Source organism: Stegostoma tigrinum, chromosome 1 (genome assembly GCF_030684315.1).
Source record: "Stegostoma tigrinum isolate sSteTig4 chromosome 1, sSteTig4.hap1, whole genome shotgun sequence".
Taxonomy (NCBI): domain Eukaryota; kingdom Metazoa; phylum Chordata; class Chondrichthyes; order Orectolobiformes; family Stegostomatidae; genus Stegostoma; species Stegostoma tigrinum.
The window spans coordinates 46,078,105-46,092,255 of record NC_081354.1 but is presented as its reverse complement, the minus strand read 5'-3'; the positions used below and the strand labels follow the sequence as shown (position 1 = coordinate 46,092,255).

The 14,151-nt window shown below is 40.9% G+C and overlaps 1 protein-coding gene across 5 annotated transcripts in view; it reads left to right on the top strand.

Annotated features, from left to right (window-relative positions):
- Positions 1 to 14,151, top strand: part of anapc10 (anaphase promoting complex subunit 10) — a 170,758-nt gene that overhangs the window by 11,855 nt on the left and 144,752 nt on the right. For 4 of the 5 annotated variants that reach the window (XR_009445647.1, XR_009445648.1, XM_059645079.1 and 1 more), the window contains exons 2-4: positions 4,066 to 4,197; positions 11,498 to 11,588; positions 13,261 to 13,371. Coding sequence is in view for 2 of the 5 variants with exons in the window: in XM_059645079.1 (XP_059501062.1) it covers positions 4,083 to 4,197; positions 11,498 to 11,588; positions 13,261 to 13,371 (317 nt within the window). In the remaining 3 variants the exon portion in view is untranslated. The remainder of the gene's footprint in view (positions 1 to 4,065; positions 4,198 to 11,497; positions 11,589 to 13,260; positions 13,372 to 14,151) is intronic. The other variant, XR_009445649.1, reaches the window with a different exon arrangement.

Below are 14,151 nucleotides of genomic sequence, written 5' to 3'. Positions count from 1 at the left end.
TTAACAGAGACAAAGTGGTGTTCCACAGGTTCTGGGTACTCTTTTGCTTGTCATTTATGTAAATTGTTTGGATGAAAATATAGAAGGTCTGATTAGTAAGTTTGTGGACAACAGCAAAATTAGTTGCATAATAGACAGTTAAGGTTTTCAAAGAATTATTGACCTGAACCCCTAGGTATCTCTGTTTCACAACACTACCCAAGGTCATACTTATGATTGTGTAAGTCCTGCCTTTGTTTGTTTTACCAAAATGCAATACTTCACATTTTTCTAAATTAAACTGCATCTGCCAATCTTCAGCCCATTGACCCAATTGATCAAGTTCTCCTTGTAATCTTATGTAACCTTCATCACTAACCAACCAATCACCAATTTTGTGTCATACACAAACTTAGCATGCCTTTTATATTCTCATCTAAATCATTTTTGTAAATTCTTATGTTCTTGTGACACTAATATAGACACCATTGATTTAATAATTTTCCATTTATTGAGAAAACAATTTTAATTTGCTCTCATTCTTCTGTAAAAAAAACATGCAGTTTTCAAACCTACTGCAGCTGTTAATCACTGATTTAGTATTCACTTTGCTTTTAATAAGATGTCATGTCAAGAAAATTTGATCCAAATTGAAAACTCTGTTCATTTTAGGTGTTTCTCTTCCAGTTAGTCATTCAATAGTGAAGCAATGGTAGTCTCCCTAGCCCCAGACCAGGAGGCCCAGCTTCCAGTCCCACCTCCTCCAGAGGTGTGTAATAACATCTCTGAACAGGTTGATTAGGGAAAAAAAACTGCTTTGGGTTGAATATGATGCAAACATGTTGGTCTTTTGTGGCTAATTAGTTGACTGAATTGAAACTTGGCGGTGAGTTTACAACCGAAAGTTAAAGCAACAATGTACTGAGATAATAAAATGTGAGGCTGGATGAACACAGCAGGCCAAGCAGCATCTCAGGAGCACAAAAGCTGACGTTTTGGGCCTAGACCCTTCATCAGAGAGTCTAGGCCCGAAACGTCAGCTTTTGTGCTCCTGAGATGCTGCTTGGCCTGCTGTGTTCATCCAGCCTCGCATTTTATTATCTTGGAATTCTCCAGCATCTGCAGTTCCCATTATCTCTGCAACAATGTACTATCTCAGTAACTCTTCTCAAAACTCGCTACTATCTCAGTAACTTTTTCTTTTGATCTGCTTCTTTTTGGGTTTGGTTGACTATTACCCTCGTCAACTAGCGCTAAGTAAAGTAGTTTAAATTCTGATATGATATGCATGATTGTTGATCATGCACCATTGTTGTTACCAAGGTGAAGACATAATAGCAATTTTTTGGAAGACTGCCAGGGTAATCAACAACTGCATCTACTTTAACATCTGCAATTGTTAGGTATTACTAGCCCAGTGAGCATTGTGGTGGAATGGTAGTGTCCCTGCCCCTTGTCCAAGAGGCCTGGGTTCAAGTCCAACCTGCTCCAGAGGTGTGTAATAACATATCTGAAAAGGTTGATTAGAAAAATGGGTTCAATTTTTGAAAAAAGCACCGGCGTTCAAGTTGAACCTACTCCAGAGGTATGCCTTAACATGCCTCAACAAGTTAAATAGTGAATATTTAATGCTATATCAGTTGACACTGCTGGATAGCACTTTAACCTCTGAGCCACAAGATTTCAGGTTTTGGTTTTTGAGGAAGACAATGGCAAAGCGGTAATATGGAAGCCCAGACTAATGTTCTGGGGATATGGTTTGAATCCTGCCATGACGGCAGGTGAGATTTGAATTCAATTTTTAAAAGAAAATCTAGTATAAAATGCTGGCCTAGCGGCAACCAGTTGTAAATACCATTGATTGTTTTTGGGAAAAAGAATCTATTTCATTCACTAATGTTCTTTCGAAAAAGAAATCTGCCATCCTTGTCTGGTCTGGCTTATGAATGACTCCAGACTCACAAGCAACATGGTTGACTTTTTAACTACCCTCTTAAATAACTGGAGATGAGCAATTAGCGCAGCCCTAGCCAGTGATGTCCACACCTCATGAATGAATACAAAAAAATCCCATTCCAGGGCTTATGTATGAAGATCAAAGCTGACACTCCAATGCGGCACTGAGCATGTGGGGCGTTGTTCGAGGTGTTGTCTTTCAGATAAAAATTTTAAATTGAGGTTCTATTTGCTTGTTTGGTTGTGTGTTAACAATCTGCAAGATGTGTAGAGGAGTTAACCTCAGTGTCTTAGCCATAATTATCGACATCAGAAGAACAGAATGTCCAGTCGTTATCATATTGCTGTTTATGGAAGTTTGCTGTGTGCGTTGGGGTTGTCGTGTATCCTACATGGCAAAAGCATTTTTTGAGTGTAAAATATTTTGTGACATCTGGTGAAAAGCATGATATAATTGCAGTTATTTCTTCTTTTATTTCTGTGATGTAAGCTGACAACTCAAGCATATTATTTTAGTTCTAGGTGCACTGGAATTTCTACGCACTTTAGTGATGGTTGGAATATTGGAAAAACTAGTGAAATTTGTTATGGAGGGGTAATAGCTGAATCGCCCTCCCCTCCCCCCAATAGTTAAAACCGTAATACAAGCCCCAATCTGCTATGAGAGGAGTAGGCGTTCCTCTCTAAAAAGTATCCCTGAAACACCCAGAGAAACTTGCCTCTCCCCTCATAATCTATTGGAAGAGTGGTTAAAAGGAAGAAAATCCCTGATGCCCATTTTACAAGTAACAAGAAACTATTTATTTATTGAAGAAATTAACAGAATCACTAACATTCTGACAATTCCCACTTAGACTGTTAACTACTTCTTAACTGGTATAAATTCACTGGAATACTGTTTAAATAAACACGAGTCCCACTTAATAAACCCAATTATAAGAGAACAATGAATGATAATGTAATCTCTCCAAGTTCTCTCAGACTGTCTTCTGGAATATTCTATCTTCGCTGTTTTCACAAACACCTTTGTTCTGTTAATTCTGCTGGCAGAGATGTTTTACCTCTGTAATTTCCTCATGGAGAACTTTAAGCTAAAATACCATGGTACTTTCGATTAATTAGATGGGCTTTTTCTGAAAGCTGTATGGTTCTAACTCTGGCAGGTGGCAGATTGCTGTCCCTGATTTTCCAAAGGCCTTCATTTTATATACCCATAATGACATAAGCAAATTCTTATAATATGATTAGTTTCAGAATGTCAACACCGCCAGATTTAAATTCAATTGGTTTTCTGTTTCTAGGTGCTTTTTTAAAATTAAGTGGCCAAATTCAAACTTGTCATAGAAAAAGTGCTGCTTGGCTGTTCTATGTAAAATGTTTCCATTCTGGTACTTTCTGTACACCTGCATTTATAAACTTCCAAGCACTGACAAAGTACACGCTCTTAAAGGTACCAAAGTACTCTTTTCCCGATGATCATTTTTACCAACAAATTCTGACTTCCTGCCTTCCAATTCATGAATACTCTACCCAACTTCGTAACAAATGCTGACGGAGAACATTCCCCGAAGGTAGCAGTGCAAATTCATTTTGCTTTCTGATACTTAATTGTGTTGTGACAAACCAGCCTCTTGAAATTTATCCATTCTGTTGCTCTTTAATCTGAAGTTTGATGCATTTTAAAAAGGCAAATTAAAATGTATTTGTAATCTTATATATGCACTTACTTTGCACTCATTGTTTTCTTCACTGCTTATCCTCTGTCATTCATCCCATTAACATGGAGGCTTCACTTCCCAAGGAAAGCCCATGTACAGCTCCTGATTATTGGCTGACTCCAACTTATCAGGAAATATTTTCATTGTCCACGAAGTACTTCACCTGAAGATCTCAGTGATCAACATTTTCTTTTCATGACCTCTAATAATGATTGACCAGATGTCGGGATCTGCCTTCGGTGGCGCATCTACCACTTACCGGATCAGAAGACCCCATTGACTGAATGGAGCCAAGGGTCATCAGGCTGCCCATGTTTGACATATATGTGTATCTCATTTATATATTTATAATAAAGGAGTTCATTGGTTTTTCAATTGTTATCTTTTAAACAAATTATGTTCTATTTTGCAGATTAAGAATAAAAAATAATGACCACCCCAAGTAAAACTCCGCCTGGAGAAGACCCAAAACAGTTGGAAAGAACTGGCACTGTGCGTGAGATAGGCTCACAGGCTGTTTGGTCCCTATCTTCTTGTAAACCAGGTAGGACAAAGAGCTGTATTAATTTTGTAGCATATCGTTAAAACGTGTAAGTTCTTCACAAATGTTCTTTAAAAATGCTTTTTAATTAGGCCAAAAGAGCCAAATTGCACGTGTAGTACTCATTAATAAAAAGTTAAATGATAGACTAGCTTGCTTTCAGTGTAGTTGGCTTAGGGAGAAATGTTGGCCAGAACACAGGAAGAACTCCTTGCTCTTAGATATCCCAGTGGGATCTTTAGCATGAACAAGCACTCTGACCCTCACCTTAATGACTCATTCAAATGATCTTGCTTTCAACAATAAAGCATTCTTACACGTTGCATTGTTGTCAACTAAGGCTATCTGTTCCAGTCCTGAAATTTGGCTTGAACCTGCAACCTTTTAAGTTGACAGCTGGAGAGCTAACAACTCATTCAATTTGATACGTGAGGTAGTGGCAAAATAAAAATGTCACTGATCTAGTAAACCAGAGCCCTGACTTGTTCTGGGAACATTGGGTTTGAATCCTACCATGGCAGATGATGTAATTTGAATTGAATAAAATCTTGAATAAAAGCTCACTTAATTGGGGCGCACACTGGCTCAGTGGTTAGCACTGTTGCCTCACAGTGCCAGGGACCCAGGTTTGATTCCACCATCAGGCAACCATCTTTGTGGAGTTTGCACATTCTCCGTGTGTCTGCGTGGGTTTCCTCTGGGTGCTCTGGCTTCGTCCCACAGTCCAAAGATGTGCAGTCTCGATGGATTGGCCATAGTAAATTGTCCAAAGTGTTCAAGGATGTGTAGATTAGATGGGTTTTAGGGGGATGGGTCTGGAGGGGATGCCCTGATGATCGGTGTGGACTTGTTGGGCCGAAGGGACTGTTTCTACACTGTAGGGATTCTATTCCATGATTCTAATTGTAACCATGTAAGCACTGCTGATTGTCATAAAAACCCATCTAGTTCACTAATATCTTTTAGGGAAGAAAATCCTCCATTCTTATGTGGTGTGGTCTGTATGTGACACCAGACTATCAGCAATGTACTTGATTCTCAACTGGCCTGTAGGCAATTGGAGATGTCAATAATGCCCACATCCCAAGAATGAATTTTAAAAAAATGTAAAGGTTCAGCTTCCCAATTTGTTAAAAGCTGAGAATTTAGAAAAATAAGAGTAAGGACAAATTGAGGCCATTGCTAACTTATTGTGTAGACAATTTAGTTTGGATGTTGGGGTTCACTTGAATGATTACATTAAGTTTCAAATTTAAATTAGATTAAGCACATATTGTAGATATATGATACTAATGTCCAAAGAGCTTTAGTGTATTTGGAATTCCAAAGCATCATGTGATATCCTAAGTACTTTTTCTGATCAGCCTGTTCGCAGATGGTACTGTATACCTCTGTGGCAGGTGGGATTTAAAACAAGACCTCCTAGCTGAGAGATAGGAACATTACCACTGCATTACGAGCCCTCACCTTATGTAATTTAGAATATGAGCTTTATGCATTATTCTTCGGCTGCAACTTATTGTTGGCAAAAGATGCTTCAATTCAGGTTGTACTTTAAATATTTTTGTTTGTGTACCAAAGGCTGTTGATACAATCTCAGGTATATGCTGATACTGTCTTGGTTGCTGATAGAAGGTTTGATTGTACAAACACAATTTATCAAACAGGATAGTAGGAACTGCAGATGCTGGAGAATCTGAGATAGCAAGGTATAGAGCTGGATGAACACAGCAGGCCAAGCAGCATCAGTGGAGCAGGAAGGCTGACTTTTCAGGCCTAGAGTTCTGAAATAAATTGAGAGAGAGGGGGAGGCAGATAGAAGATGGATAGAGGAGGAGATAGGTGGAGAGGAGACAGACAAGTTAAAGGGGTGGGGCTGGAGCCAGTAGAGCTGAGTGTAGGTGGGGAGTTAGGGAGGGGTTAGGTCAGTCCAGGAAGGACGGACTGATCAGTGGGATGGGATGAGGTTAGTAGGTAGGAGGTGAGGATGGGGTGTGAGGTGGGAGGAGGGGATAGGTGGGGGCAAGGACAGGTTAGGGAGGCGGGGACGAGCTGGCTGGTTTTGGGATGCAGTAGAGGGAGGGGAGATTTTGAAGCTTGTGAAGTCCACATTGATATCATTGGGCTGCAGGGTTCTCAAGCAGAATATGAGTTGCTGTTTCTGCAACCTTTGGGTGGCATCGTTGTGGCACTGCAGGAGGCCCAGAATGGACATATCATCTGAGGAATGGGAGGGGGAATTAAAATGGTTCACGACTAGAAGGTGCAGTTTTTTTTGTGCAAACTGAGCGTAAGTGTTCTGCAAAGCGGTCCCCAAGCCTTCACTTGGTTTCCCCAACGTAAAGGTGGCCACAACGGGAACAGCAGATACAGTATACTACATTAGCAGGTGTGCAGGTGAACATCTGTTTGATGTGGAAGGTTCTCTTGGGTCCTGGGATGGCAGTGAGGGGGGAGGTGTAGGGGCAGATGTAGCACTTCCTGCGCTTGCAGGGAAAAGTGCTGGGTGTGGTGGGGCTGGAGGGGAGCTCCAGCTGTGTTCATCCAGCTCTACACTTTGTTATCTATTATCAAACAGCATGACAGGTATTGTATGTCGCGCATTCATTCACAGGTCTGTAAACTGTTACCTGAATGCATCATTTAATTGCCAGACCCTAGAAATGGCCAAGAGGTAACTTAATTCAATGACAAAACAGCTACTTGCCTGTACTACTTTGAATTCAGTATACATTGTTCACAATATGGCTTCCGATACACCGGAGTTGCTAAATATTCAAAGGGTGACTGCATTGTGGAGAACCTCTGTTATAGCATAAATCCAAATTCTGGTTGCTCGTCACTTTATTTCCCCAACTGGCTCCCATGCTGTCTTTCTGTCTTTGGCCTCCTACATTGCTCCAGTGAAACTGACTGCAAGCATGAGAAGTGGCATCCTAAATCTCTCAATTCAGCATCGACTTTCTGGACTTGCTGTTGAGTTCAACAACTTTAGATCATAGCCTCCGCCTCCGTGTTGTTCTATGAGATTTTGTTTATTTTGTTTTGTTTTATTGGGTTGTTTTTCACATTTATATCTTTTCATGTTGCACTGAGAGCTTTTATGTGGTAATCCATTCCTTATTTTCATACAAAATTTATTTATTTGCCCTATGCATTGCCACTCTTTTCATCTGGAGTATCATGAAATCTTTATTACCTAATTCCCTCAACTTCCACTCTCAGATTTTTTTCTTTTGTTCCTCTTCCCTCTCCCACCACCTCCATCCTTCTCCACTGGCTTAAAAATCTCTGAAATTTCTTCTTCTCTGTATAGTTAACACTAAACAATGACCAGCATTAAGTAGTGATGCCTGTTCATAATCTGAACAGTAACAGCAATGTACCTTACAAAGATGAAGAAACCTATTTCAAACATTAGGCTTCAGATTACAAGCCAAGACCTCGAATAGGTATTTTTTGGGTTATTTTGCACTTCCATTCTTTTCTGGTATATTACATTTAGGTATTGCAAAGCAAGTACAGTATAGTGTTTACGTGTATGCAGTTTCCTAACTTTTATGTGTGCATACAAGAAACTAATGGACAAAATTGGTGTATATTTTCACATGCACTTTACTGATATGATAGGAAGTGTAGCTGTTTCTGTCCAAAATAAATTTGAAGCCTAAGATACTATAACAGGCAGCTTTGAGACTTGACTTTTTGTAAATGGTTGGTGCTTTTTGTCTGCTTAAGCAACTGTTTTTGTTTTGTGCAGAGAGATCATAAATAGCAAGGGCAAGGGGATTTATATATATAATATATATATATTTAGTTTAAATTGAGTGAAAGACCCTAATGATATGAAGACTTTACATCATTCTTTCTTCTAATGAATGTCCACACCAATAGCAACACAAAAATAAAATAGTGCAAATGCTGGAATGCTGCAAGGTCATCAGGCTGAAACATTAACTCTTTCTCTCCGTGGATGCTACCTGATCTTCTAAGTTTTTCCAGCCTTGCTTTAAGCTCTAAATTTAACAGAAACATTAACTCTGATTTTTTTTCTTCACAGATGTTGCCAGACCTGCTGAACTTTTCCAACAACTTCTGTTTTTGTTCCTGATTTACAGCATCCACAGTTCTTTCAGTTTTTATTTGGTATTTAACTCACTGCCACATCTCTTCTAGGCATGCCCGCCTTGAAGTTCTGCTCCTGTCTCCGACAGGATTTCTGTTGCAATCTTTCTTCTTGCCCACTGACATTAATTTCACTGTTAATACTGGTGTTTGATCAAGTATTTGCTAAAACATGTTTCCACAGCCATATCACATTCCTCAATGACTGTCTCTGGCTCAGACTCAACCCACATGGATTCCAACAGAAGTTTCATCTCTCATGTTTTGAGTCCTCCCAGTATCTCAGATATCTCTGTGATGTTCAATATTCCACAGACAGCTGCTATAGCCACACCCTGAGATCCACTCTCACTGCCATGCAGCGTCACATGCACACTCTCAACCTTTCTCTCCAACAGCATTGCAAGACACTGGCTCAGGATTGCACCACTCTGCAGTTTCACTTCATCCTCCAGCACATTTGTCATGCTAACAAGAAACTTTTTCTTTTTCTTTTCCTTTCAAGCATCAAGGACCACAAAATGCACCCACTCAAAAGATACCCATACCCCTCTGGAACCTTCCACTCTGACTCAATCCCCTCTTCCCAACCCCACCTCCTGTTGGGTATTCACCTTCCCTCCTAACCTTCCACTCTCTGATGCTGAACGTTCTGTACTTAGTAAAGGCCTCAGCTTTATTCCTCTGTGCCCACCTTACTGAATTTTAGGCCCGACATGACGACAAACTCTTCTTCCACCAGCTTTTGTCTCTGTACCCGTTTCTTTGGACATGAGTCCTCTCCCTGTCTCTCAGACCCCTTTACCCAGTTCTAACACACTTCCTCCACCTGGACCCCAATCTCTTTTACATGCACTTGGTCTGTTCAGTGAGAACTGTCAATGTGATATTGGTCACATCAATTTCTCTGTGCCCCCCCTTCAACAAATCCAACCTATCTCACTCCAAACTGACTGCAGTCATGCACCCAGATCGAACCCTGACTTCGTTATTAAGTCTGCCAGTAGGCGTGGTGCTGCTATAGTCTGGCATACTTATCTCTTCATTGCAGAGGCTGAACGCCAGCTCTCGGATACCTCCTCCTATCTTCCCCTGGATCATGGCCCCATCATGACGCGTCAGGCTACTGCATCTACTACAGTAACTGATCTCATTTCATCTGGTGACCTCCTCCACCACTGCTACCAAGCAGATGGTCCCCCAGACCCACACAGTTCGCTTCTACCTCCTTCCTGAAATCCATAAACAGGATTGTCCGAACAGACCCATTGTTTCAGCCAGCTGCTGCCCCACAGAACTCAACTCTTCCCATCTTGACTAGGTCTTGTCTCCCCAGGTCCAATCCCTGCCCATGTATATCTGTGATTCTCTGACACTTTACGTGTGTTTCAAAACTGCCCCCTCTTTGCCATGGATGCGCAATCCCTCTCTACATGTCCATTCCTCACCAGGACAGCCTTAAGGCTGTCTGCTTCTTCCTGGAGCAAAGACCTGAACCGTCCCTACCCACCAATACCCTCCTCCGCTTGGCTGAACTCATCCTCACCCTCAACAACTTTTCTTTTAACTCTTCTCATTTTCTTCAGGTCAGAGAGGTAGCCATGGATATCTGCGTGGGCCCCAGTTATGCCTGTCTCTTCAAGGGGTACAGGGAACATTCTTTGTTCCAGTCCTACTCTGGCCCCCACCCATAACTCTATCTCCAATATACCAATATACTTCCCCCTCTCGTCTGGAATTGGATAACTTCATGGATTTTGCTTTTAATTTCCACTCTGAATTCACTTTCACCTGGTCTATCTCTGACTCTTCCCTTTCCTCCCTCAACATCTCTGTTTCCATTTCTGGGGATAGGCTGTCCTCTGATATCCACAATGAACCCATTAACTCCCACAGCTACCTGGATTATACATCCTCAAACTTGCTTCCTGTAAAGACTCCATCCTATTCTCTCAGTTCCTCTGTTTCCATTGTATATGTTCAGATGAGGCCACCTTTGACAAGGGAGCCTCCAAAATGTCCACCTTCTTTCTCAACCGAGAATTTTCCATCACTGTTGTCAACAGGGCCCTCAACCAGGTACGACCCATCTCCCACACTCTTTTCCCCGCCCATTACTTCTTTTCCCTCCTGCAACAGTGGTAGGGTTCCCCTTGTCCTCACTTACCATCTGACCAGCATCCACATCCAGAATATCATCGGATACCATTTCCTCCACCTCCCCTGCTTCCCCTGCAACCAGTGAAGGTGCAACACCTGTCCATTTACCTCCTCCCTCCCCAGTATCCAAAGGCCCAAACATGCCTTCCAGGTGAAGCAGCACTTCACCTGCACTTCCCAGAATCTAATCTACATTATTTGCTGCTCACAATGGGGTCTCCATTACATTAGGGAAACAAAGCGTAGACTGGGTGACTGCTTCGCAGAACATCTATGTGCTGCTCACAAAAAAGTCCCTGAGCTACCTGTTGCCTGCCACTTTAACACACCACTCTGTTCTGTGGCCAACGTCTCTGTCTCGCTGCAGTGTTCCAGCAAAGCATAATGCAAGCTAGAAGAACAGCACCTCATTTTCCACTAGGGGACCTTGCAGCCCTGGGTACACAATATTGAGTTCAATAGTTGTAGGGCCTAAAATCTCCCATGTCCTAGCCCCACACACCAGGCGTTGTTATCACATAGCCTGCCATTACACACCACCTGTTGGTAGTCACTAATAGTCCCATGAACAACTATTCACCCTCCTAGCCAGATCATTATCAACTTCTTTGTCTGTCCAACTGGTCTTCTCTCTCTTCAGGCTCTATCCTATCATTTACTCCCAACCCCATTCCCCTCCCTATTTTCTGCACATAGGCCGACACTTTCCCAGTTACTATCAGTTCTGAGGAAGAGTCACTGGACCTGAAATGTTAGCTCTGATTTTTTTTTCCTTCACAGATGCTGCCAGACCTATTGAGCTTTTCCAGAAACTTCTGTTTTTGATGTGTACCTGCAGCCTGTGTTGTGGCACTTTTACAAATGTATCAAGCTAAGAATGGCACTTTTAAAAAAGTTGTTGCTGCTAATGTTCCAAACATTACTCTAGTAAGCAGTCATCAGTTGAACATAGTGAAACATTTCTCTCTCTATTAGACAGAATATGTAACAAACTGATAGATTTTAATTGCTTCAACAGGATTTGGAGTGGATCAGTTACGTGATGATAACCTGGAAACATATTGGCAGTCAGATGGATCTCAGCCTCATCTTGTTAACATTCAGTTCCGGTATGAGTTTATGGATGTATGCAGTGTTTGCTGATTAAAAGCTTGGCAATTTGTTTCCATATGGTTAGACCACTGCATTCTGGTCAGATTTTATGTTTCACCTTTCCTGTAATTTGAGTCTGTCTAAAACGTAGAGAAGGGACTCAACAGGAGCTATGCAGGTAGACAAGGAAATACTTGCCTGTTCCTTCATATTGTTCTATAGAAACTATTCTCATTGAAGTCATATGCAGTATGCATATGATGAAAAGACTAGTGTTTACGAATCAAATACAAGGGTTTAAGTGTTTAATTTTATAATGAAGATGCAGCGATGTACAACATGTAAAATAGTAACTGAAGAAAAATTTAGTTGTTAGAAAGTAAAATGTAAATATTAAACCAAATTACATATACACAAGTGTAGAAAACAGCTGCCTATGAAAAAGATTAATCACCCACCCCTATTTAAAATAATGATTCCTCTAACATTGGGATTTAAAAAAAAATCAGTGGGATGTGGGCGTTGCTGGCTGGGCCATCATTTATTGCTAATCTCTAGTTTCCCTTGAGGCGATGGTGGTGAGCTGCCTTCTTTAACTGCTGCAGTCCATGGGGGTAGGCAACCACAATGCCCCTCAGGAGGGAGCTCCAGGATTTTGACCCAATGAACGATATATTTCCAAGGCATGATGTTGAGTTGCTTGGAAGAGAAATCGGTGTAAATGTAGGCTACATGTTCCAGTGACTGGTGGACTCGATCAAACAACACATTCCATTGACCATTCACAGCAGGTATTGCTTTGAACCAACCCATGCTTGCAAACCTCAATACCTGTCCATTATTTGATGTGATTCTGTTATTGGAGACAGTTTGTTAAATAATCTTGACTGTAAGAATTATACTGGGAAACAATCAAAGATTATCGATCGGGCTTGTGATATGCTGGGATTTATTTATGCATGATAGAATTCACCCACAAGACCTTGTTCTTTGTAGACAAAAGGAATTTGCCCATATATTATACCTTTGTCATTGAAGAAAGGGTTATGAAGGCTGCCAAGTCCTGTTGTATTTCCCATGCCAATAACCTAACCAATCAGACCCTAGCTTCCTGGACTGAATTTAATGGGCAAACTAAAATGACAGTTAATAATTCCTACTACAACACCATGCCAACCTTGCTATAACCAATTGGCAGGATAATTGACATTTTTTATCTAAGTTTGATTTCTGGTCCTGATGAGTGCAAATTGAAACTTCACCTGCTGGTGACTTTAAATAAATCTGGTTGATTAGAACCTGGTATTGTGTGACTTCTGACTTTGCAAATTGAAAAGTATTGACTTTGTATCAACTTTTTATATGTTTAAAGAAAATATTATTCCAATATATTTAAGATATGTTCTAATTCAAATATTTAAACTTTGTTAAGAAAGGTAAAATATGTCTAGATCAATAATTAGTCATTAGAGGTGAATTGTAGGACAGCTATTTCAGTTCTAGTTTCCAATATTTATTTTAGGGGCTCTTTCCAGTGGCAGCAGGAACCTGTTAAACGTTAATTGATGTAGTAACAATGAAAAGCTTTGGGCTGCAGGATGCAACAATGTGACAACTGATTTAGGAATCACATCTTTTGTATTATCAGAAGTGTTTCAGTTGCTGATACTATTTCTTCTCATTTAAAAGATGTACGTTCAAGTTCAACATCCTGGAGGGTACCATTGACCAGAAAGTGAACTGGACTAGCCATATAAATACACTGACCTCAAGAGCAAGTCAGAGGCTAGAAATCCTGCAGTGAGTATCTCACTTCCTGACGTCCCTCAAAGCCTGACCATCACCTATGAGGCACAAGTCAGGAGTATGATGTAATAGTCACCCTTTGCCTGAATGAGTGCAGCTGCAACAACATTCAAGAACCATGTCATCATCCAGAATGAAGCAGCCACTTGATTCACACCCTATCACTGCATATTCACTCCCTCTATCACTGTCACTCAGCAACAGCAATATGTACAAATCTACAAGGTGCAATTTAAAAATTTACCAATACTCCTTAGGCAGCACCTTCCCTATCCACTACTAATACCATCTACGATGACAGATAACATGGGAACACTGCCACCCTCAAGTTCCCATCCAAGTCACTCATCATCTAGACTTGAAAAATTAGTGCTGCTCCTTCAATGTAACTGGTCAAAATCCTAGGACTCTTCCTCATGGCATTGTGATTCTACTGATACCAAATAGACTACATCATTTCAAGAACGCAGCTCACCACCACCTCCCTGTGTCTGAAGAAATTCCCTCATCTCAGTTCTAAGAGGTCATCCCTTCACTCTGGCACTGTGCCCTTGTGCCCTAATTTCTCCTATGAGTGGAAATATCTTTATGTGCACTCTATACAGGCCTATCGATATTCTCTAAGTTTCAATGACTGTCAAATCCCTCTATGCTTCAGATTTCCAAAACCCTTCCCTTAGAAATATAGTTGATGTCTCTATGCTTCCTATCAACATGCAAAACCTGACACATTTCTACAGTGTATTTCATTTGTCACTTCTTTGCCTATTCTCC